Source organism: Melopsittacus undulatus, chromosome 12 (genome assembly GCF_012275295.1).
Source record: "Melopsittacus undulatus isolate bMelUnd1 chromosome 12, bMelUnd1.mat.Z, whole genome shotgun sequence".
In the NCBI taxonomy this organism is placed as follows: Eukaryota; Metazoa; Chordata; class Aves; order Psittaciformes; family Psittaculidae; genus Melopsittacus; species Melopsittacus undulatus.
The window spans coordinates 8428879-8453446 of NC_047538.1; the positions used below are offsets into that span (position 1 = coordinate 8428879).

The 24568-nt window shown below is 51.6% G+C and overlaps 1 protein-coding gene across 2 annotated transcripts in view; it reads left to right on the plus strand.

The window, feature by feature from the left end:
• Window positions 1-24568, plus strand: part of MEGF6 (multiple EGF like domains 6) — a 76776-nt gene that overhangs the window by 47540 nt on the left and 4668 nt on the right. For both annotated transcript variants that reach the window (XM_031043887.2, XM_034068119.1), the window contains 24 exons: window positions 4433-4558; window positions 5366-5488; window positions 5863-5985; window positions 7148-7285; window positions 8780-8902; window positions 9668-9790; window positions 10615-10782; window positions 11113-11244; window positions 11342-11470; window positions 12738-12866; window positions 13028-13162; window positions 13369-13503; window positions 15171-15296; window positions 16658-16789; window positions 17135-17263; window positions 17650-17781; window positions 18101-18229; window positions 18749-18877; window positions 19279-19407; window positions 20109-20237; window positions 20420-20548; window positions 22535-22663; window positions 22819-22947; window positions 23566-23697. In XM_031043887.2, the coding sequence (XP_030899747.2) occupies window positions 4433-4558; window positions 5366-5488; window positions 5863-5985; window positions 7148-7285; window positions 8780-8902; window positions 9668-9790; window positions 10615-10782; window positions 11113-11244; window positions 11342-11470; window positions 12738-12866; window positions 13028-13162; window positions 13369-13503; window positions 15171-15296; window positions 16658-16789; window positions 17135-17263; window positions 17650-17781; window positions 18101-18229; window positions 18749-18877; window positions 19279-19407; window positions 20109-20237; window positions 20420-20548; window positions 22535-22663; window positions 22819-22947; window positions 23566-23697 (3138 nt within the window). The remainder of the gene's footprint in view (window positions 1-4432; window positions 4559-5365; window positions 5489-5862; window positions 5986-7147; window positions 7286-8779; window positions 8903-9667; window positions 9791-10614; window positions 10783-11112; window positions 11245-11341; window positions 11471-12737; window positions 12867-13027; window positions 13163-13368; window positions 13504-15170; window positions 15297-16657; window positions 16790-17134; window positions 17264-17649; window positions 17782-18100; window positions 18230-18748; window positions 18878-19278; window positions 19408-20108; window positions 20238-20419; window positions 20549-22534; window positions 22664-22818; window positions 22948-23565; window positions 23698-24568) is intronic.

Consider the following 24568-nt stretch of genomic DNA (forward strand, 5'->3'; position numbering starts at 1 on the left):
ACAGCAAGCTTGTGGTGTCCCCATGCTCACAGCTCGGGATCTCTTCCTTTACCAGAGCTACATCTGCTTCATCAGTCATTGTGAGCAAGGGACTCCAGAAGCCTTGCAGCAATCCCTGTGTGTGTGTGTTAGAGCTGTCAGCCAAGGCAAAGCCTTCAACCCAAGGCTGTGACATGCGTGGGCTGCATCCCAGAGATGCACCTATGCTGCCAAAGAGCCTACAAGAGCCCAGCTTGTACCTGTGGCTCAGGATAGCACAAACAGTGGCTTAAAGCCACCTTCCTGCACCCTGTTCTGTGCCTCACAGCAAGTCTCACCCATGGCTGGTGCAGCTCAGTTATGCAAGATCCTTTTATTGTGTCTTTGCTGTTCAAATATAGCAATTCACTGATGAATTTGATACAAAAGGGAGGGAGAAAAAGAGCAGACGTTGCTATTGAAAGTGAAACAGAACAAAGAGAGTCACTGGACGTCCTGAAATTACCTCTTTCTTTATCAGAACCACATGGGCAGGAGGCAGGAAGCTGACATCTTCAGGTCCTTCTCCACTGTTTCAGCAGAGGGATGAAATCCAGTCCAAGGCAAAGAATCTAATCTGAGCCAATTGCTTTCGTTGGCCTGCAGAGCAGAGAGATGGTCTCTATTAACACACAACATGTTTCTGGAAATCGTCTGAGGTTAGAATAAGTCAGTTTGGGATTACATGATGTATCCCTATTTATATGAAGAGTACTCTAAATGAAGAAATCTGAAATGGAGCAGGGATTTGTATAGTGAACAGAAGGACGATGTGTAACCGTTTGTGTGGGCTTGACCTATGTGACAGAGGGTAATGGTCCCTGTGTGCTTTGTAGAGGTTGTCAGTTTACATGTGTTATACAGACAGCTTGCAGGGTGTAGAAAACGTGACCTTTTCCTTGTCCAGTGGCAGGTTCTCAACTGTTCCTCAGCTAGTTCTTCGAATCCATGGTTTTGTGCCATCCCAGAATGGAATGATCCTGCTCAGTTCTAGTTACAGCTCCTTACGGCTGCTTTTAAGGTATTAATTAGTTCACTGCTTCTGATGGCAAATTACTTAGATCTAAAGATGGGATACAGGTGAGAAAGAGAAGTTAGAGTCAAACCAAGTGGACTCTTGTCACCACCTCGCTGTGGCATCTCCTCTGTTGGGCTGCTACTTCTCACATCCTCTTCCCACGTGCAACCGGTATTAACAACGTCCTTTTCATCCCTTTTTACCCATTCCGTGGGCCCAAGAGGGTCAGAACCTAGGAGTTAGCACCTCTCAGCAGCGCTGCATCCCTTTCAGACAGAGGGGATGGAAGTGAGGTCCCTCTTGCAGACGAAATGTCATCTGTGGAAAATGTGTCTGAGCTTTAATTGCAAAGAGCTGTGTGATGCACACGATGACACCGGCTCTGGCACCGCTTCCATAGGAATGTTAAGCAAGGAAAAGCATCTGGGAATGGAAATATTTTTAGTGTTTCTGTAAACAGCAGAACCAGAGCAGTAATTAAAGTGAGGCCAGCAGTGAGGGCTGCTACACTGCGAGAAGCCAGCTGAGGAGAGCCAGAGCGAGGAGGCTCTTCCTTTGATGGAGACACCCAAAACAGTTTAATGCCTTTCATTTGTTTTGTCTTATTATTCTTGACTCTCCAATTGAATTAGTTCTTATCTCAGCAGAGCTGCAGTGCTGCACAAACAAGCCCATCCATGCACTGTGGGTGTCTGCTTGGTACCGCAGGATGCGATTGCTTTGCTTTTACATCCCATGTGTGCCACCAGTCCTGTGTAGCTTATGAGCACCAGATAGCCAGTGATGCCAGCCACTTCTGCACCACACTCCTGGCAGCAAAGGACTTCTGGTTCCCATTACCCGGAATGGGCTGGAACATACTCATGGTGACTGAGGCAACAGTGTGTGCCAGCCCCTCCATCATCGCGTGCAAGCATGAGTGGGGAGGCTCAGATGGGGTTATTAGTCCTGAAGAGTATGTTTGCTAGGAAATAAAACATATAAAATGCTTTTGGAATGTCTGCCATGTCCAACCCTATGGGATGTCAGTCTCCTTAAATTCTGTATGATAGACTTCAGTTCTTTGCACTGTTGTCTTTTAGAGGTATGCAAGAAGGCCAGTTATTTAGGCTACAAATTCATACAAATAACTGCATACCAGGAGGTTATTTTAGACATGAGTTGCATTGACTCGTTATACGTCAGCCCAGTACTTTTCCCATATGAAGGAATGTTTTGGCAGGCGTTAGCATTGTTTTACTTCTCTTGTAGAAAAGCACTCCAACAAGCACATTATTAATGGTATTTTTTCATATATGCTATTAAATGCTTTAATATAGCAGAATATTTAAAATGACCACCCATCACTGTGAAAGCTTGAGTGCTGTAACTCTGACCCATAACGTTTTAGGAACGTCAAGTATTTCTGTTGTTTCCTTCCAAATGGATTAAAGGAAACACTGTCAGCACAACTAACATAAACTGCTTGTCCTTGCTCTAGCTGTATGGTGGGTACGACAATACTTTGACCCTATTAAGTTGTTCCTATTCCCCCAAATGCTGTTTAGTTAGAGGCATACAATGGGAAATTGGGATTTGGAAGGTTGGAGTGAGAGAACTCCTCAGCATTGAGTCAAGGCATACTTTTTTGCTGAAAAACAAGAGAATTTAATACACACTTTTGCCTTTTATTTTCCTCCTGTGCCAAATATTTTGTTTTCACTCATGTACAAGAGAGGTTGAACCAAATTACTGTATGTATAGAAAATACTCTTTTGAATACTCAGACCAGGTTCTGGCGCAGCCCAAGTAATGCAACACATCAGTACCCACAGCCACTTGCTCATCCACATCCTGGACACGTCTGCTCCACAGCCCCACTTCACCTTAGGGCATGGAGGCCTTGTTAAAAGCAGGAACGTCTCCTAGCACATGCTTTCCAGCTCGCCTGCCTGGCCAAACTGTCGAGGTTGGAAAGGGCACCACCATTACCTGAAGGGTTTGCTTGTGGAGATGGTTTTCATTAGGGATATTTTTAACCTCCTCACAAGATTCCTCACAGTCAGCACATTGGTTTATGCTGGAGTCTGAGAAATAGGTCAGAAACGTGTGAGACCACAACTCATTGTACTGTTCTGCTTATGAAAACCAGGGCCGAGTTTCCATCCCAGACCTCGGCTGGGTTTTAGCCCTGTCGCACCCACCCAGCTTTGATGTGTGGCATGTGGTGCCTTTCCTGCCCATTTGTGTCTCCTAAGAGGAAGAACCAACTTTAAAGGCCAATTTCCCAACCCCATAGGGACACCTCTCTTTGAAGGATGTTGGAGATGCTCACTGATTAAGGAGTAGTTAGGCTAACTCGGGAGACATGCAGAGGTTTAAGAGGAGACTTTCATCCCTTTGGAGCTATGTAATTACCCCAGGATGATTTATCTGCAGTGCTCCATGTTTGTTTTCTAGCTTTGTTTCTAGCTCAGATTTCTCCTGGACACACCAAGGTCAGTGGTCCTGGATAGCTGCTGCCTGGTACAAATGAGTAGGCAAAACCTTTCCCACTTGCTGGCCGCAAGATGCACACATCTCTGGTTAAACATCATGCTTGTCACTTGTCCTGCGGACAAGGGCCAGATTATAAGATCAGAGCAGGGAGGAGAAGGCTATTTTAAGGCTGATTAATGATAGCAAGCTTGTAAAGAGCAGGATAGTCCACATGTTCGCTCATGAGATCTGTTTTCTGCTGTAGCCTAGGCCAAACCTTCTGTTTTCTGACCTGAGAATCCTTGCGCAAGGGCCACACAGAAACCATGCGGCACAGCCAGGAACACCAGTTGGGAATCTCATCCCAATCCAGCCTCCTTGGAGGATGAAATCACAGCTCCCACCAGCCTTTCTTCAGCTCAGTGACTGCTGGTTAGAGCATCACTTGCTTGCAGCGTGGACAAGCCATAGGACATGTGCCTTAAGTGTCATGTAGAAATCTCCTTGTCAAAGCACTGAGCTGGGGGGCTTGAAATTCAGATGTGAAGGATGCTGCTTAAAAACCTTTTCCTTAAATGCTCCATAAGAACTCATGGTACCCACTGCCTTGTGCAATCAGCATCTTCTGCACAGCACAGAGCCAGAAACTTCCTGCTCCTTATCATCTTGTTACAGAGAACCTGAATAACCCAAGTGCAATTCTCTCTGAGCAGAATGAAGCCTCACCTTCTGTGGCATTGCACCTGCAGTGCCTCTGTGAGCAAAACAAGACTTCCAGCAATAACATAGCATGAGAAGTCCACTCACTGAGATGGGCACCCTTCGGGGAGGGCTGATGCTTGCTGGAATCATGATGGGCAGCAGCTTTCCTCCCCGTAACACACTGTGGAGCTGATCTGACCTAGTGCTGCTCTTCATACCTGTCCCTTTCCCTTGTAGCTGTGAACTCGTGTGCCCTGAACAACGGCGGCTGTGAGCACGACTGCGTGCAGGTGACGCTGGCACAGCACCGGTGCCAGTGCCGGCACAACTACCAGCTAGGGGAGGATGGCAAGCGCTGTGTCTGTGAGTCCCTTTGAGCACACCCCGGGAGCTGGGGAGGCAGGGATCTGCTTGGGGGAATGGGGAGCACTCACTTACATGCTCAGATGTCCAATAGATCAGACTGGGGTCTTCATCTCCAATAAAAAAAGCATGTTGTGTTGTCATGGACATATTCTGCAGCTTCTGAAAGGCTGGGAAGAGATTAAGGAGCCATCCAAAATGACTTGCTATGAAGGCACATGCTCCTGAGAAAGTGATGGAACAGCAGCAGGATGGGATCATCTCCCTGTGCTTGCAGACAGCTTTCTGGCTGACCCGCTGCAGGAGGGGGAGAAGCTGAAGGGGATATAGAACAGAGGTTTAATCTTATTCCTAGCAACCGGCATTCAAGAAGCAGGAGAGGGAAAGTCTTTAGCTGTGAAGTTGCTAAGGGAGAAGGGAAAAGTGGGCTATTAAAAACACAGCCACCAGTAAGGTTCTGTAGCATCTGTCCAGGTCCTGACACAGATCCGAGGTTGGCAAACCTCTTGCTAGGAGCACTGCAAGCGAATTCCCCAGCCCTTGCTCTGTAATCCCTAGAGGTACATGCCCATGCCAAGCTTCTGCTGGAAAGGGTTTGCTCAGATTTGTGCCTGGGTTTTGCAGGATCTCACACTGTGTAAATCCTCCTGCCTGGATGGAGCAGCAAACAGCAGCAGCAGAGGTTTCCTGTCTGCTCCTTCACAGCCTTCCCTGCTAGGGATAACTGCTTGATGCTCTGTCCTCCCATTAGCATCATGCCAACAAGAGCTTGGCATGAGCTGAGCCTGCCTCTGCTTTGACCTGCAGTGAGGAACCCCTGCAGCGACAGGAACGGGGGATGCATGCACCGGTGCCACAACCACCGTGGGACACCACACTGCGAGTGCCACCCCGGCTACCGGCTGGCTCCCGATGGCAAGGCCTGTGAAGGTGAGCCCCAGCACAGCTTCCATGGGGGAACCCAGCTGTGTCTCATGGCATGCAGCAATGCTCCATCAGACTGCTGGTGTTTGTGAATGCAATGGAGCGATGCACAAGCCTTCCGAAGGGGTGGCATGAAAGCACGCAGTGTCTGGCCAACAGCCCTGCTTGAGTCGTCTGGAACACTCAAGGTCTGGGTGATCCAAGTTCTTAGGAAGATTTACTGTAATTCTGAGCTCTTAACCCTGTTTCTTTGTTAGTCTGACCCCTGGGAAGTACTCAGGGTGCAAGAAACTGGTGAAAAACTTGGAGATAGAAACAAGCATCCCTTTGAAAGACTGTTCATGGCTCAACCTGCTTTGCTGACTGCTCGTCTCTTGCAGATGTGAATGAATGCCTGGCTGGACTGGCCATGTGTGCACACCAGTGTCTCAACACCCGTGGCTCCTTCAAGTGTACCTGTAACCCAGGCTATGAGCTAGGGGCTGATGGCAGACAATGCTACCGTGAGTACTGCATGCAAACCCCATCCAGGGGGGACAGGGGATGGGTTTGCTCCTGCAGGCAGGTGCCTGTGGACTGTCCTTAGGAACTTGTGGGACCAAGTTAGAGCAATCTGTGCTGAAGACTTTCACAAGCAGATCTGGGGCTGGTCACCCTCCCACCAGGATAAAACACTTGGTCTGATCTCTAAAGTTACTGTGAAGCTACTTTTGCTGGTTGAGGCAGATGATTTGGAGCTATTTGGCTCCAAAGAGGCCAAGTTTTGCCCTTGGGGCTTTGTTGGATGAGTTCAGTGAGCTGCAGATGTGTCACTGAAGGAGGAATTGAGCTAGTGAAGTGATCACATCTGCTCCCATAAAGAGGAGAAATAAACACTTACTGCAAGAGTGAGCCAGATTGTCCATGCATCTTTGGTCAGCTAATACACATCAGCAGGGATAGCACAGAGTGGAGCTGTCCGCATTCAGCACATGGGGAGAACCACCATGGCACAGCTTCTGGTTTTGACATGCACAGATCCATTGGGAAGCATCAAACCCCCTTTTTCCATCCTCCTTGGGTCTGAACACTCAAAAATGTCCTTGAAGGCAGAAACTGTTTTCCTGGCATTGAGGACTGAGTTGAAGCTTCATGGTACAAGTTGCTTTTAGTTTAAGCAAGCTTAATTAACCAGACAAGTTTACAGAAAGCCTGCCAAGCTGAGATGATCTATGGCTGCTGTTGATGTTTGTGCCTGCCTTTTTTGACATGTAACTCACATTGCTAGCTGTAGGCATCTGGATGTTTCCATAGTTAGCTGTTTTCTGCTGCTCCCATTCCTAGCTGGCATCAGAACAGCTCTGTACATACAAAGGCTGAGCCAACTTTCAGTTGGCAGCATATCCTGTAGCTTGTCAGGAATGGCAACAGCTTTGTCTGCAGTCTGCTTCATCTCAGAGACTGTCCAGAGCCTGCTCCACAAGCCTGTCCCTAAAGGACTACATGGGGCCTTGCTTGGGATCCACCCCTGTACTTTTATACATCACTTCTCAGCCCAGCAAATCTGCCTTCATCCCTCCCCATTGCAGATCTGTGCTCCTCAGCAGGGCTGTGCTGCTGGGGATGCCAGCTCCAGCTGATGTGCACAGATGTGCAGCACAGCCCTAACCAGTGTGCCTCTTCCAGGGATAGAAATGGAGATTGTGAACAGCTGTGAAGCCAACAACGGGGGCTGCTCCCATAGCTGCCACCACACCAGCTCTGGCCCAGTCTGTACCTGTAACTTTGGCTATCGGCTCGAAGAGGACCAGAAGACATGCACTGGTAAGGCAAGGAAATAGGTACATATCTTGTTTCTACAAGTAATGGCGAGGATCTCTATGTTAACTACTATGTGTATGTGCACTACAAACAGGTTAACAAGGCTAGAAACAGATGCAAAGAGGAGATGAGATCCTCAAACCCCAAAACCTACTTGGGCAGCAAACATCAACTTCTGAGCTAGGTAGTTTTTCCCTGCTGAATCTGATCTAAGGCAGATAGAGACTTGCATCTCAGATACCTGTGAGCTTACGTCTAGAAGGGCCCATGCCCACAATGTACCATCTTGCCTGTTATCTCAAAGGAAGCAGCAGTGTAATTTACATAAATGAGTGATGTGGAGGAGTTACAAGCTACAAGCCAAGTGTAGTTCAGCCCTTTTCAGTCTGTAATGTGCGGGCTAATGGAGAGGTAAGGGTGAAATGCACCTCAGGCTCTGTGAATGCTCTAAGGCTGAGGCATGCACTTTATATTGCATCACTCTGAGCTCATTGCAACAACAACCTGGTTGGAAACCCACTGCAGTGCTCACAACCCAGACATTTCCTACACCACTGTAGGGTGTAGCTGCAGGGTCTGTGCATTGAGGCACCCAAAAACCTCTTTCCATAAGACCAGCAAGCAGGAGGTTGCTAGCAAAGAGTAAGTGTTAAGTGATGCAAAGCAGTACTTACACTTTTCCATGCAGTGTGGAGATGCAGTTCACATTACTCGGGAGATCCTGAACTCAGCTCCTTGATCAGTACCACCTTCCTTCTGCAGTTTTCCAGGAGCATCAGTCCAGGGTGTCTGTTTGGAACAGAAACTCCATAGCAGGCTGCTATGGGCACACACAGGGGGTTTATTGTGCAAAGGGGGTGATTCCTCTCCCAGAGGAGTCTGCTCTGAAAGAACATTATTCCTTCACACACTACAAAGCCCAAGCAGCTTTCTGTAGCCCAGCACCTCCTCGGTGCAGCCTTCTCCAGTGGTAGGGGGATGCTTCAAACCCCTCTGCTACATGGGCACCAGTCATTCCACTTCACAGTGGACAAATGGAGTCCCATAAATACAAGGGGCTTGAAATCTAGAGCTGCAGGAGCTCTGCTTGCTCCAGGTTATCTAGATCCATCCTTCAGAGACTTCACTCTGAGACAGTCTGAAGGAGCCATGCAGCTCTCTACCCCCTCTGAACTAGACATCACTGTTTATGACAGGGTAAACCAGAAAGCAAGTTGGAATCACCCCGTATCTGTAAGCACACAAACCTCAATCTCCATCACACTTCTCACAGGCCTCTGGGATTCAGGATTCCTCTCCTTTGGCTGGTGAGCATAGTGCAGAGGATGATCTGCTAACATAAAGCTCAAGAGGGGAACAAGAACACTAGGTCAGCATTCGGCAGTCAGAGGAGGAAAAGCTCACCCTGTACTAGTCACAGAGCAGCTTTACCAAGCACTGTCACCACTGTGAAGCTAGATGGGTATTAACATCCAGCACCCTTTGGTTCTCATTTAGATGTCAATGAATGTGACAGTGGTTCTCACTGTTGTCAGCAAGACTGTTACAACTACCCTGGAGGCTACGAGTGTGCCTGCTATGCTGGGTACCGGCTGGGCACAGACGGCTGTGGGTGTGATGGTAAGCAGAAACACCTAGCAGGACTCCTGCAAGTAACCAGCAATGCTGCAGTTCAGCCTTGCAGCATGACAACAGACATGCATGGAACGGGTTCCTCTAAGTCTGTCTCTATTTTAAGCAGTTTAATGTTAAGAGAACTCGGCTATTCCAACCCACCCAGCACAACTGAAGGGTAGGAGCAGGGCTTTGGAACACCTCAAATTCAAACTGGGATAACTCAAAGGGAGTTGGTCCAGGTCTGACTCCATTAATTCACAGAAATCACTTCATGTCAATCCCAGAGACCAACGTTGCCCACAGTTTTCACCCAAGAGATGAAGGGAAATGGAAGAGCCTGTATAAAATACAGCTGAGACAGTGACTAACACAAGCTGTTAACAAAGAGAGCAGGAAATGGTCCTACCTGGTTGGGAACAGGCAGGCATTCCTCCCAGCTTCTCCCAGCTCACACCAGTTTCTCAGCAGAAAGAAGGAGGACTCCTCCTCCTATTGATTTATTCTCATACCAGAGCTCTCCAATACCATTTCACAGGTGAAAACCCAAGTTTACCCACCCATTTGTACTTAATCAGTGACAGATGGGAACTGAAACCCTGGCCCCTGAATCTCTTGGGGGGGGTCTCACTCAATATTTAGGGTTAGATGACTGCATAGAATCAGCAGAGAGGATTCCACCAGCCTATTGCTGCTCTGTGGACAGGAATGTACACAGGCTAATGTCTTGTATATTGTCTCCCATTACACTGGAATACCCCCTGGTTTTAGATGTGGATGAGTGCTCTGCAAACAACGGTGGCTGTGAACACACGTGCCAGAACCAGCCAGGGTCCTTCCAGTGCAGCTGCGACATTGGACACAAGCTGCATGAAGACCGAAGGAGCTGCATCTGTAAGTGCATCCCGGCACTGCTGCCCTTCCCAGAGCAGCACAGGGGGTTGTAGCACAGCTCTAGTTACAGTACCCTGCAGTGATGACTCTACAGTACCAAAAGAACCCAAACCCCTTCCACAGTTATCAGCCTTGATAGATTTTCTATAGAACAAATAATAGGTGACATTTTAAGTACCTCTATCTCACCACCAAGCACACAGCTACCCACCTTACTCACGTAGCAAGGCAGCAAACCCCTCAGCAGCATCACCCAGGCTCCTGGCATGGCTTTCTAAGACCTGAGCCTTACTGTGGCAAACAGAGGACCTTCACCCAGCCCATGGCTTTATAGGCTCTGCCCTGGCTCCCAAGTGTGCCTGGGCTTAGCTTGATTGCCTGGCTTTTAACTCTTGCCTACCCTGCAAGGGAAGGAAACCCTTCTCTCTGACAGATACAAACCAAGCTGAAAAGTGATGCTGATGCATTAAGGGATGGGCAGTCTTGTTTCATTCCCAGATACCTGCAAACTCAGAGAATCCGAGTGGCTGGGGTCAGAAGAAGCCACAGCTGTGTGTCAAGGCTAAGAGCAAAGCTTCTCCCATGGGTTTGGAGGGCATTAAGCTGGCCCATGCCCATCCTAGCTAAAAGAAACGGTTAAGCAAGCTGCAAACACTTTAGAGATGTGGAGAAATCCATGGTGCAAACCAGGCCAAATGAGATGCACCAACCCTGTGTAAACATTTCTGGTTCCCCTTTCCAGCTGCAGAGCTTCTGTCCTACTATTGATCCCTTTAGAGATCTTTCCCACTTTGACACTGGTGTCTCTGTGACTCCTTCCCCAGCTATAGGGGACACTGTGGAAGCTCTGGATGGTCGGCGCCCCGTTATCCGCCCAATCCCTCACGTCGCAATCCTGCGGGATGAATTCACCCAGCTCTTTAATGATGACTATGAGGAAGAGGAGGAAGAGATGGAGGCAAGAGGAGAGCATACCCTTACAGAGAAATTTGGTGGGCATTTTGCAGCAGCAGCAGTGAATGGCATGCTTGGCTTGGCGGTTCAGAGTAAATCATGTGTGTTGGGTTTGTGGGTGTTTGGTGAATACACAAACATATTGAGTAGCTTTTCTATATACCCAGAACCTGTGTTGTAGCACAGAGGCGTTTAGCTTTGCACATAGAATCATAGAATAGTTTGGGTTGGAATGGACCTTACAATCATCCAGTTCCACCCCGCTGCCATGGCAGGGACACCACACACTAAACCATGGGGTTTCTCTGCCCAAACTCCCCAAGATGAAGCTCAGGGCAGGCTTTTCACTGCAGCACCTCTCATTGCAGTCTGCCTGGAGCACACCTTCGGCCCTGACTGCAGCCTGACCTGTGAGGACTGCCAGAACGGAGCCCCATGCAACGCAGAGCAGAGCGGCTGCGAGTGCCCTGCAGGCTGGACCGGCATTGTCTGCAACCAGAGTGAGTGATGCAGGGCGAGAACGGCCTCACATCCCTGCTCCGGATGCATGGAGCTGGTGCCCAGGCCTCCCCTCACCTCACCTCTGTCTCATCCCAGCCTGCCCAGCCGGCACCTTCGGGGTGAACTGCAGCCTGTCCTGCCGCTGCCAGAATGGGGGCTCCTGTGACCCTGCCACCGGTGCCTGCCGCTGCCCGCCCGGCGTGGCCGGAGAGCTGTGCCAGGATGGTGAGTCCATGGTGGTGCAGGTGGTCCCAGCTCACTGCACTGAGGCAGGACCGTGCCTTGAAATCAAGCACAAGTTTTCTCCATAAACCATACATTAACCGTATTCCTGAGCTGCCATCGCAGGTGATGCTGCCCAGCCTGCAGAGCTGCTCCATTCCTCTTTCTCTTGATGTGTTAGTAAAACCTTTGTTGCTGTTTGATAAATGTCTCTTACAGCCATCTCTGACACCACTCTTTGATGTTCCAGTCATGCTTCTCTGAAGCATTAACATGTTTTCCATAGCACATCTTACATCTTAGTCCCTTTGTAGATGCTCACTGAAAACATCTTTGTTCAGCCATCCCGGTGTGAGTGGCTCTAATGCATCCCTGCTCCATCTGACTCAGTGGAAGGAGAATAGTTTTAACAGGGGAACGGTGGTAAACAACATTCATAAGGTAAAACCAGAGTGAGACAGTAAGAGATTGACACAAAATGATTTCGGACAATTGGCCAGGAGCATATGGGAGCTCTTACTGAAGGAGGAGACCAAAGCAGAATGCAAATGAATGCAAGAGATACCCTGACCTTGCCTGTTGTAGGAAAGGGGTGAAGGAGGGGTACAGAGTCAAAGCAGGAAGGTGAGTACAAACACTGCAGAGCTCATCTGTTGTGCCAGGGTGGCATTTCCTCTGCTCAGAGTGCCTGCTCCTGTTGTTGTGTGGGAGGAGACACGTGCTGCCTGGCCAGATGCTGGCCAGAGCTTTCTGCTGACACAGCCTGTCTGCCATGTGCTTCTAATAGTGAGACCTTTAGCATAACAGAGAAAGAATAACAATTTATTCCCTTAATAGTGCAAATACCACAGTTATTTACCAATAGGAGCAGCCTATGGATTATTTTCTCACATATGGAGATCTTGACTGCTCAGAGTCCTGCAGGGCTCTGTCACCCCATGGCCGGTGTCACCCGGTATGGAGCTCATGGGTGCCCTGAAGGCACCTCATGTGGCTGGAGAGTGGCAGCAAATGAAATGCACTCTCTGCAAGGACAGGAATGCCACAGCTGAAGCAATCTGATTGCTCTTCCCCTTGTTTTATTGCATATTGACAGAAGCACATTCCTGCTTGGAACACAAGGCATCCTTCTTGACACTGCATCCTTTGCCTGGATTCATATCTGATGTTATATGCCTTTGATTGGGGTACATTTTTCCTTTGGTCTGCTAGAAATGAAACAACAGGCTGAAACTGGCTCATCTTCCCCCCAATCTCTCCCTATTACTAGGGTGCCCTAAAGGATTTTATGGGAAGCAATGCAGGAAAAAGTGCAACTGTGCCAACCGGGGTCGTTGCCATCGGATTTACGGGGCCTGTCTGTGTGATCCTGGCTTATACGGACGGTACTGCCACTTGGGTATGCTTATTCTCACCTTTTTCATGTGATATATGTACATGTATATGTAATTCTCAGATTAAGGAGATTAAAGAGGTACTATCAATGGGATGCAGCAGGCTGGGTGGTGAGGTCTCTGTGCTGTTCACCCTCACTGACCGGTTCTTTCCTGCTCCATCCAGTTTGTCCGAAGTGGGCATTCGGTGCCGGCTGCTCGGAAGAGTGCCGCTGTGTGCAGGAGCACACACAGGACTGTGACCGGAGGGATGGCTCCTGCCAATGCAAACCCGGCTACCATGGCAAGCGCTGTGAGAGCGGTGAGTGGCCCAGAAGCATTCACAGAGCATCCCCCCATTTCTCCTCCTGCATCTTCTCTTCCCATGCCTATGGATGTGGGTGGTGGACCTCATCCATACCTTTATCAATTCGGGAGGGTGCTGGTCAGTGCCCATCACAAACTGCTCTTCCAGGGTCAACCAAGTAATGCCAGATGTTCTTGCTTTGTAATCCTGGTTGTTAACAGAATGTGACCCTGGCTATTATGGGGATGGCTGCAAGAAGAAGTGTAGCTGCTCGCCAGAAGTGTCCTGTAACCATGTCACTGGGGAGTGCCTGAAGGAGTGTCCCCAAGGCTACCATGGGGAAAACTGCGAGCAAGGTAAGGCAGGGGCTCTAAATGTGCTGGAAACTCACAATTCCTCACACATAAAGGGCCAGGTGACAGTACAAGTGACTAAACTGCACATCTTGTTCAAGCTCTGAGGGAGCAGCTTGTGAGGATCAGGGAGATAGCTGGGGTCTCAAACAAAGGTGTTTTGTGTGAGCCTAAAGGCACCGAGAGATTGGTACAAGGAGATGAATAGAAAACATCAACACAGCTCTTGGAAAATGATACCTTGTGCCAGGCTCAGAGCTGATCAGTGACTGAAAGGCCAACATCCTCCTCTTGTGAGGCTGTCACCTTCTGCATCCCTCTTCAACTGGTTGGATTCAACAGAAGATGCACAAGGGTAGACTCTCGAAGTCCACATTTGATGACAGACTGTGTTAAGGTGGTCACCATCTGAATCCTGAGTCGAGCATCTCAGGAGTTTCCGCACTAAGTTATGGTTCACCCAGCCCTCCATCCACACCCAACCCAGAAATGACAGCTATTAACCTCATCAAGCTGCTGGTACACCATTATCTCCCACAACAACTGATAGGACATAGCGGGTCTATGGTCAGAACAAAACCTGCAGCTGGTCACAGATGGCTCAAACGCCAAGCAAGTGCTCACAGAGAGGAACAGCATTAGCAGGAGGGATGGGGGCTGCGTTTGTGGGGCTCATGCCCCCTTGCAGGGGTTCCGGCAGCCCACATCCCCCCATGGTGGGATGCTGCTGCCTCCGGAGCTGCGGCGCCTGCTCTGGATGGGCACTTTCAGTTGGGGTATTTTTAAAGAGCCTAAGAAAGGAGCTTGAGCCGCAGGGGGGAGTCACAGGAAATAACACAAATATTTGTATAGAAATAGTAGGTTCTTGGCTGTTGTTCGGGTCTGGAAAGTATTAAAGGGTGAAGACAAACATCTGCCATCAATTAGCGAAGAGGAGGAATAACAAAACCTCCACTGTGTGGCTTGAACTCCACGCGCAGTTCCTCCGTGATCTGTGGGCGCTGGGGTGTTCGCATCTGCCGGAGCCTTATGAAACCTTGGCTTCAGGGAACAGAAAGGAGCATGGAGCTCCTCTGGGAGACTCAAAGAGGATTTAAGGCCCTCAGTCTGTGTGTAATTAGCTGGCTGCTGGCGGGGTCCAAAGGGCAAAGCTTCTTGGTATCAGCAGCACCACCCTGGTGTTTGGAGCAGGGAGAAGTACTCAGTCATCCTGTGGAGGAGGATGCTCCTTCTTTATTGCTTTACACCAATATACCTCCTGCAAACCTTGCTTCTTAAAAGCCTGGCTTCCAGACTCTGGAGGCATTCATAAAAGCCCTCAAAGCATCTTCTAAAAGTCAAGGGATGGTACAAGTTGAGGGTCTGCAGATCTGCACCCCAGCACATGGAGAGCAGAATGCCTCAGGTCACTGTTTATGGGATGCAGATGAAGGCACATCCTTCCTGAGCTATTTGCCTCAGTGGCTGCAGGGTGCTGCGGCTGGTGCCATATTCACAGACTGGAGACCCGTTTGGCCTGGGTAGTGGGGTGACAGGTTTGGGGCTGGAGGTGACACAGAGGGGTCACATCCAGCCCCATGCACAGCCTGCAGAGCAGCCTGGAGCCTCTCTCCGGGCTGTGCTCTCCCTCCGAGCATCCTGCGGCTCTCACACGGCTCTATCCCATGCAGAGTGCCCCGAGGGGCGCTTCGGGGCCGGGTGCCGTCGGTCCTGCGCCTGCGGGGGAGCTCCCTGCGACCCGAGCACGGGGCAGTGCCGCTGCCGGCCCGGCTGGACGGGACATGACTGCGCACAAGGTGAGCAGGCAGCAGCAGGAGGTGCTGGGTAGGGCTGAGGAGCAGGGATGCGTTTGTTGTGTGCTAAACGGGCCTGAAAACCATCGAGTGCCATCAGAGTCATCCTCACTGGAGAAGGATGCGTGGAGACCTCATAGCAGCTTCCAGTATCTGAAGGGGGATACAGGGATGCTGGGGAGGGACTCTTCATTAGGGACTGTAGTGACAGGACAAGGGGTAACGGGTTGAAACTTAAACAGCAGAGGTTTAGATTGGATATAAGGAAGAAATTCTTTACTGTTAGGGTGCTGAGGCACTGGAATGGGTTGCCCAGGGAGGTTGTGAATGCTCCATCCCTGGCAGTGTTCAAGGCCAGGTTGGATGAAGCCTTGGGTGATATGGTTTAGTGTGAGGTGTCCCTGCCCATGGCAGGGGGTTGGAACTGGATGATCTTGAGGTCCTTTCCAATCCTAACTATTCTATGATTCTATGATTCTATGAAATGAGAATAAACACAGCTCTTGGGGGTAAGGCATGGAACAACAGCCCCAGCTCTGGTGTTGTGTGAAGTACAAGTAAACATGCAATAAAAAAGACTGGGGTATTTTTGGTTGTTGCAGTCCTCAGCATTAATCACAGAATCCCAGACTGGTTTGGGTTGAAGGGACCTTAAAGCTCATCCAGGTGGCAGGGACACCTTCTGCTAGAGCAGGCTGCTCCAAGCCCCATACAACCTGGCCTTGAACACTGCAGGGATGAGGTAGCCACAGCTGGAAAACTGTAGCATCCTCAGTTAAAGACTTTGACATGATTATACAGTATTACAGAAGCTGGAAGATATTAGTCATATAAAGATGTCCTGTTCCTAATAGTTTGACCAAGCAATAAACTCACACATGCACAGTGCTTACCATACATTCTGAACTACTTCTTTTCCAGGCCCTGGAACAGCTTAGGAGCAGTGGAACAAGGATTCTAGCCCAATTTTTCTCAGTTCTTAGCCTTTTGCTTCTCCTTTGCAGCTAAAAGCAGGTCTGGGAATGCTGACTAATGTCCAGCAGTGTGACAGCAGATGCAAAGACCCTTTGCCAGCAACACCATTTCCTAGAAGGGAGCCCACAAGTAGATGTGGATCTAAAATTGGCATGAAAGTAGTGGAGTGAGCTCAGAATAGCACTTAGAGAGGTTCTCACGCTGTTTATAAAACAAACAAAGCGATGCTGCCCTTGCTCATAGTCAGGCATTGCCAAACTGAAGTCCATGTTTTGATGAAGCACAGACAGCAATGAGAAAGGGAACCCGTTTCCATGCACTAGAAATAGCTGCTTCCCTCTTCCCCCTGTGGCCCTGATGGCTTTGTCCCCTCTCTGCCCATGCTCCAGCTTGTCCTGAAGGTCACTGGGGCCCAGGCTGCCAGGAGATCTGTCCGGAGTGTGCAAACGGTGCCCGCTGTGATCCGGCCACTGGAGCCTGCCTGTGCCTGCCTGGATACACCGGCCAGCGCTGCCAGGACGGTGAGTGCTGCCGTGGGGACCCTCACACCTCAATGGGTGTCTCTTGTTGGGATGGGGGCTCTTTAGGTTAAACTGAGTGAACAGAGCATCCCGCTATTGAGCAGGCATCACTGCACTCCTCGGAGCAGGGCTTAGTGTCATGCACGCCCCAGTTGCCTCACACTTCGGGGCACAAGGTTCTTCCCTTGAAGCCCCTCTAGTCCCCCCTCCACAGTGGCAAATTCTGCATCAGCAGAAAGGGAATAAAACCCTAAGCCCCTCGTCCCATTCAACACGGAGCTGGGCACCGATGCTGGGAGCACACTGTGGTCCAGCCGGAGCAGTTAGTCCCTGTCTGCATTGCAGTGTGTCCCCCCGGCTGGTTCGGTGCCGACTGCCAGCAGAGCTGCAGCTGTGGGAACGAGGGCCATTGCCATCCGGTGACGGGGACATGCAGCTGTGCCGCTGGATGGACGGGGTACAACTGTCAGAGAGGTATGGTACCATTACCCATCACTCCATCAGACGCTGTGCAAACCCCGCTGTCATCGGCTTCTTTGGCATCTTCCTGCTGTGCCTCTGCCATCCTGAAATGCTCCAGGTTTCTGCTCTCTGTCCTGCCAGCACCACCAGGTGCCACTCACCTCCTGTTCTGGGCTTGCTTGAAGAATGAATCCCCATCAAACACATGCTAACATAGCACCCGCTCTCACTGTCCCCTTCTGAGGGCCAACAGCCGTGCTTGTCCTTGTGCCCAAGTGATAACCAGGGGCAATACCACCCCAGGGAGAAGGCAGCGCTGTGCCCACAGCTCTGCTCACTGGGGCAGCTGGGCAAGGGGAGCACAAGCTGTGGATGGATCATGCCCTCCTGTGTTTCAGCCTGTGACGTGGGTCGCTGGGGCCCCGACTGTGCCCACACCTGCAACTGCAGCAACAGCGATGGGAGCTGCAGCGCGGAGACGGGGCAGTGCTCCTGCGAGGCTGGATACACGGGCAGCCACTGCCAGCACAGTGAGTGCTGCTCCTGCACCTGAGAGTGGGTTCCAGGGGGATGGCATTGCATGGGCAGGCAGGGAGCTTCCAGCAGTGCTCCTTGGTTCAGTCCCAAAGTCCAGTCCCCATGCCCTGTCTGTGATGCTGCCAATCCCATCCTGTCCTGGGGGTGGTTGGGTGCATGGGTGCACATCTGTAAAGGTGGAGCCCACTGGGTGTTATTAAAAGCAGCTGCCAGACACTGTTATTCCATTCAGAGCCAAGATCCTGTCTTACTGTAGCTCTCCAGGGACACCAAGAGGGGACAGGTTCCTCATTCCCATTTACTTCTTGCCAGAGTGCCCAGAGGGATGGTTTGGGCTGAGCTGTTGGCACCGGTGTCAGTGTGAGCATGGGGCTGCCTGTGACCATGTCAGTGGGGCCTGTACGTGTAGCCCGGGCTGGCGAGGGACCTTCTGCGAGCACCGTGAGTACCCACACTCTGCCATGGACTCCTTGTGGCAGGGTCTCATTGTCTGACTTCACTATCCCATTACAGCAAAGAGAATCTCGGGATAGTGATGGGGAAAACCCCATGTCCACAAGCTGCTGAGTCTCTGGTTTAATTCTTAAGAGAAAAGGTCTAAGATAACATCAAAAAAGTCTACCATAGTGTAAGCAAGGAGTAAAAGCACAGCTTCCTTGTCTACAGCATTACAGGGGCTTGGAGCAGCCTCACAAAGGGGTCCCTGGCTCCCCCATCAATCTGCGGTCAGAAACTTAACGCCATGGCTCTTCTGACCCACCACAGCTTTGTCCTGCTCCTTGAACATCCATAATGGACATGCATCCGATATTCTGCTGGGGGGAGAGCCATTAATAGGTGTCTGTCACACTGGTGCAGCATTACATCAACAACAAAGGGCACCAAGAGGCATCTCCTCTGCTGAGAGGTTTCCAGCTCTCTTTATAGCATCTTGTGGGGGTTTCTCCTTTGTTTTCCTAGCCTGTCCTGATGGATTCTATGGACTGGAGTGCCAGCAAGCCTGCGACTGCCTCAATGGTGCCCGCTGCGACCACGTAACAGGGCAGTGCTACTGTGCCCCTGGCTGGGACGGGCCCCGCTGCGGCCAGGGTAGGGATCCCTGCAGCTGGGATGGGGTGGAGTGGGGCAGGAGCAGCACTCTGAGCTCTGGGGTCTGTTCCCCCATGTGAAGTTAATGCTGCACAGCAGAGAAGTGTTTGGGTTTGGAGAGGGGCTGGGGGGGCTGAGCACATTGTTGTTGAATGCAGTGAGAGCTTAAGCATCCTGCAGGACAGGTTCCAAATGGACAGAAGGATGTGACACTAATGACACGAACAGTGTCCCTGTTTGGACATCAGCACCATAAAACCCAGCTCATGCAGCCATCCCCTGCAGCCACTGCACCAGTGTTGGTTCCTCTCCCAGACATGGGCACTTGGGATGGTTGGGAAGAGCCTTTCTGCTGTCATTCCTGCCCAGTAACAGCCCTGCCTGCTTCTGCTCCCATGAAGTGTGCCCGGAGAACAGGTATGGCCAGAACTGCAGCCGGACCTGCCAGTGCCTCAATAACGCAACCTGCAGCCACATCAGCGGCCGCTGCCTCTGTGCAGCCGGGTGGACGGGACCCATGTGCCAGCAAGGTAAAACCTCATGGTAACTTCCTAACCCAGGCTGCCGGTGCACGGAAAACCCCGTTTCTCTGGGGGTTGGAGCTTGCAGTGAGCAGGACTGCAACAAAGCAGAGGCAGTGCAACAGCAAGGGCAGATTGCAAGGGAGATCACGGTTAGCTGGGCAGCCTCCTGATTCATTCACTGACAGACAAGCCAAGAGGTTGAGTGCTCCAAGAGCACCAGAAACTGCAGTTTCATAGTGGCACGTAGGTGAGCAGCTTTGCTGTCTGAGCATCCAGACACCAAGTCAGTGATGGCTTTAGGCTCAGCTCAGGGAAACTGCATTCATGCACTGAGATGCTGTATTTCTCTGCCAAGCACTGGCACTGTCTGGGGAGGAGAGGAGGATGCTCTGCAGCTCAGACCAAAGGTGTTGGCTACCAAATGCACACCTCTTCTGGCTGCTGAACTCACCCAACCTCTTTTATCTTGTGTATTTGCCATCACCAGAGCTGAGGCTCTAAAGAGATGAGGCACCAGCTCTATGTGGTCATTGCTGCCTCCTTCCTGTGCTGCTTAAAACACCAGATGTCCTCATGTGGGCAGCTTGGAGGGGTCTTAGGCTCCTCTCCCTGCCTCTCGTTGCAAGCTCCAACCACTTCATTTCAGATCAGGCCGTTTGCCTTTGGGGGCATTTTCTGACTGGGATATTTGCCTGCTTTTCCTTCAGCATGCCCGGCAGGTTCCTATGGGAAGAACTGCCTCCAGCGCTGCCTCTGCCAGAACGGTGGCACCTGTGACCCTGCCACAGGGCTCTGCGCTTGTCCTGCAGGGTGGACAGGGCTGGCCTGCGAGCAGGGTGAGTACCAGTGCGATGCCATTGCTCACAGGTGGGCTCTGCCACAAACCTGCCCCGCTTTGGACCTGGTTTCCATCGGAGGCTGGGGGTGATGTGTGATGCACACCCATGAGCGCGGTGATGGGGTTTACAGTCAGGGCAGTGGGTGCTCGGCTGGTGTTTCACTGTGTGCCCCCTCCCAGAGTGTGCCCAGGGGCAGCACGGACCTGACTGCCTGCAGCGCTGTGAGTGCCACCATGGAGGGCTCTGCGACCGCCGCACTGGGCTCTGCACCTGCCAGCCCGGCTGGACCGGAGAGAGCTGCGAGAGCCGTGAGTGGGGCACGGGGGAAGGATGGGCACAGTGTGCTGCAGCAGTGCAACATCAGTGCTGTATCACTGCCCTGGTACAGCATCAGTGCAGCATCACTGCCCTGGTACAGCATCACTGCCCTGGTGCAGCATCACTGCCCTGGTACAGCATCAGTGCAACATCACTGCCCTGGTGCAGCATCACTGCCCTGGTACAGCATCACTGCCCTGGTACAGCAGCACTGCCCTGGTGCAGCATCAGTGCTGCATCACTGCCTGGTGCAGCATCAGAGCTGCACTAGTTCTGCATCAGAGCAGAACACTGCAGAGAGGGCTTTGTGGCTGCTGTGGTTCCAGCTGTGTGCCCTGGCTTTGCTCACCTGAAAGCTGTCCTGAGAGCGATGGGGCACACATCCTGCACTGGTGCTGGGGGTGATGGATGGGACCCCCAGAGGCACAGCCCCCAGGCTCCAAGCAGGGACACACGGCAGGGATGACACTTCCTCTGTCCAGCTTAAGAGTAACACAGGATCACCTTTCCATTCCCTTCTACACTTTACTGGTTATACAGGCCCTAAATCCCTGGCTTCAGTCCGAAGGCCCAGCAAATAATTACATCTGTCATTCGGCAGGCTCCTGTGCTCACCTTGTCTGTAAATGTAACACATACCCTGGCGATCCCTTTACTATGAGGAAGTGTTGAAAAGGCTATTGGCCTTACTAAGAGGAGCAACAGCGACTTCATCAAGTATCAGCACATCAAGGAGAGATTCACAGAGGGTCACAACACCTCAGCCTGGCATATTCCTTATATTAGTGTAAAAAGCATGTCCAAATCCAGTGCTGTTGCTGTCTGGCATAAGGGGGCTGCCCACTGCAGCTGCAGCTGCCATCAGCATCATCACAGGCTCAGTTTTCCTGCCTGGCCATGCCTCAGCTTCCAGAGGTTTCATTCAGATGATTTTGCTGCCAGCCAAGGGCAAGCAACCACATCCTCCCCTCGCAGTCATGTCACACGCTGCAGAACCCAGAACCCCAGCAGTGAGATCCCTTGCAATGAGGCAGCATTAAGCTGCTGGGATGGACATTATGAAGGATGGGCATTGGGAGGTTTTGGCTCCCAGTGTCCCTGTGTTTGGCCATCACACCCTGGGGGCCTTCCCTGCCTCCCCCTCCCCCACTGCTTGCACTGAGCTCACCCACAGGTTCACTTTTAGCATTCATTCCAACATAAATGAATTAAAAATCCCACCCACAAATGCAGAAATTACACATTTGGGTCATTTTAATGCAACATTCACCCCCTTGGTTTCCGAGAGCAGCACTGCAAACCGCATGTGCCAATACCTGCCTAGCTGGGTGCACGGAGCAGCCACCTCCTGCCACAGCTACATGTACAAACCCATCCCTGGCGTGGCCGAGCAGCCTGTTTGGGTTTGCTGCATTCATTCCTGAGGCAGGAGTGAAAATGAGCTTCCTGCATTGTGCTCCTGCAGTGCTCACTTCTGCACGGTGCTGGTACTGCACCAAGTGATGATTCCAACACACTGTGCTGGCACCCGGCTCCCATTGGACAGTGCCAGGAATAACACTTCCAAAACCATGTGGTGCAAGTTGAACAGAGACTCTCACGCTGAACTGGTGGCCATGAGCATTACACTTCACACCCATATACCCTGAGTGGGTTTGACTGGGGATGCTGCACCAGAGAGGGATGGCAGTGCCCATGCAGGGAGGCTGGTGCTGCCCATCACCATCAAACCAAAGGCAAGAAGAGCTGTTGGCTCGTGCCGCAGTGTTTGCTATAATAATACAATGGCATAGCATAATAGTATAATGCCTTTGCTGGTGGCAGATGTCACTGGTCTTGTCACAGCACCGTGATGGCTTGGCAGGACTGAAAGGGAAGGAATCAGGAGTGCACCTGCAGACACTGCAGTGAAAAAAGACCTACATCCCCTTTTCTTTGGGCAATTTGTCTTCCCTCCCCTGTTTGCATCCCTGCAGCTTGTCCAGAGGGGCTGTTTGGGGCAGGCTGTGAAGAGCACTGTGACTGTGGGGACAATGTGACGTGCCACCATGTTACTGGTGCTTGCGATTGCCCCCGCGGCTGGAGGGGCCGGCGCTGTGAGAAAGGTGAGGCTGCAGCATCCCTTCATGGCACAGCCACATCCCACCCAATTCCAGCCTTCCATGGAGCAGCTGCTCCAAGTCCCTGTGTCCAACCCGGCCTCGAGCACTGCCAGGGATGGGGTGGCCACAGCAGGATCCCTTTGCTTGCTTTCCCACAGCCTGCCTGCCAGGATCCTATGGGAAGGGCTGTGCCAGCCGCTGTGCCTGTCCCCATGGAGTGCCCTGCGATCACATCACCGGCCGGTGCGGATGCCTGCCCGGATTCATGGGCCCTGCATGTGAAAAGGGTATGGAGATGGGAATGAGGCTCTCCCAGCCCCACTGACAGGCTCTGGGTCCAGTGACGGCTGCAGAAAATAGAGGGAAACAGGAAAAACAAGGCAAAAAATACCTCAAGAGCGAGTGGTGCCAAGGAGCAGCTCGCGTCTTGGCAGCCGGGTGCATGCCTGCACAATGTTAGCAGAGCAGTGGAGCCAAGTGGGAAATCAGAGCTATGTATTTATCCAGGGGATTAGCAATAAATCAGTATTAAAATGAGCTCCTATGGGTATGAGCAAGTCTGGAAGGGCCCGAGGCATGTGAGCACATTCCTTACCCAGAGAACAGGGGTGTATTTGCCATGTCTGTGTGTGGGGATGGGAGCTTGTGGGATTATGAGGGTAGGTCAGGCCAGCATTGCAAAAGGCAGATAATGACTTTAAGTACTTAGGTTTCTTTTCAATCCAAGTCTTTCCTGGAGTCAAGGGACCATTTGCATGGGGTCCCTTTGCTTTTTGGGTGGCAGAGGACTTTCTCTGTCTAAAGGGCCACCTAAATCCTGGCTTACAATGCAAAGGGGAGAAAGCCTTGCATAGAGGGGTGGGATAGCCCTTGCTGTGTGAGCTCAGTGCCCTCTCTCCTGACAGCCTGCCTGCCAGGGACCTTCGGTGAGGGCTGCAGCCAGATGTGCCAATGTGCCGGAGCCACCCAGGAGTGCCACCCGGTCACCGGAGCCTGTGTCTGTGCCCCTGGCTTCCATGGTCCTACCTGTGAGCTGGGTGAGTGCTCTCCATCACTGCTGCTTCCCGGACCCTTTGCTTTGCCCTGAACGCTCGGTGCTGGTGCTGAGCCATCACCCCCGCACAGGGAGGGCATTGGGGTGAGCACCAGAGCAGCCACATCCTGGGGTGCCCAGCTCACTGGTGCAGCCCCAAGCACTGGCTCTGATGGGTTTCCTGCCCTGGTTTCTTGCTGTGGTTGCCTTTGTCCTCACTGGCATGGCTGAGGTCTCCTCTCACTCTGTTCTTAGCCTTTGCTCAGCTCTTGCAGCTCGGGAGCTGAGTCCATCCAGGCAAGTGTTCACTTGCTGCCTTGTCCAAGCCTGGTCCTGCACACAGGCTCTGACCTCTGCAATGCCCCTTGCTGACTAATGACGAGTAGGAGTCCATGAAAACAAAGCATCACCCAATCTGTGCTCAGGATGGGGATTTCCTTTGGAATCAGGAGACATTTCCCAGCTACATCTTCAGCAGGAAGGCTCTGCATGTCCCAAAGCTGCTTGGGGTTGTTGCTTGTTTGCCTTGGAATGGTTTCTGTTTGGCTCTGTTTGCAATGGAAGAAGCTGTCGAATTCCTGCTCTTCTGTGTGTGCCATGGGAGGGCACAGGCACCTGAGCATGGCTTGCAGGAGCCTGTGGTGTCTGGGTCACATCTGGCACAAGCAGCTCTGTGATGGAAGGGATGCGTGTGTGCGAGGTGCTGTAGCTGGGTGCCTTGTGACTGCTTTGGAGCAGCTCAGAGTGGATCAGAACCCCGTTGCCTGTGCCAGCCTGGCACAAGCCCTCCACAGGTCTGCTTCCTCTGGGATGAAGTGTGTGTGTGCAGGCACCCGGTGGGCTTTGCCAGCGTGTTTTCCAGGTCCTCACCCTTC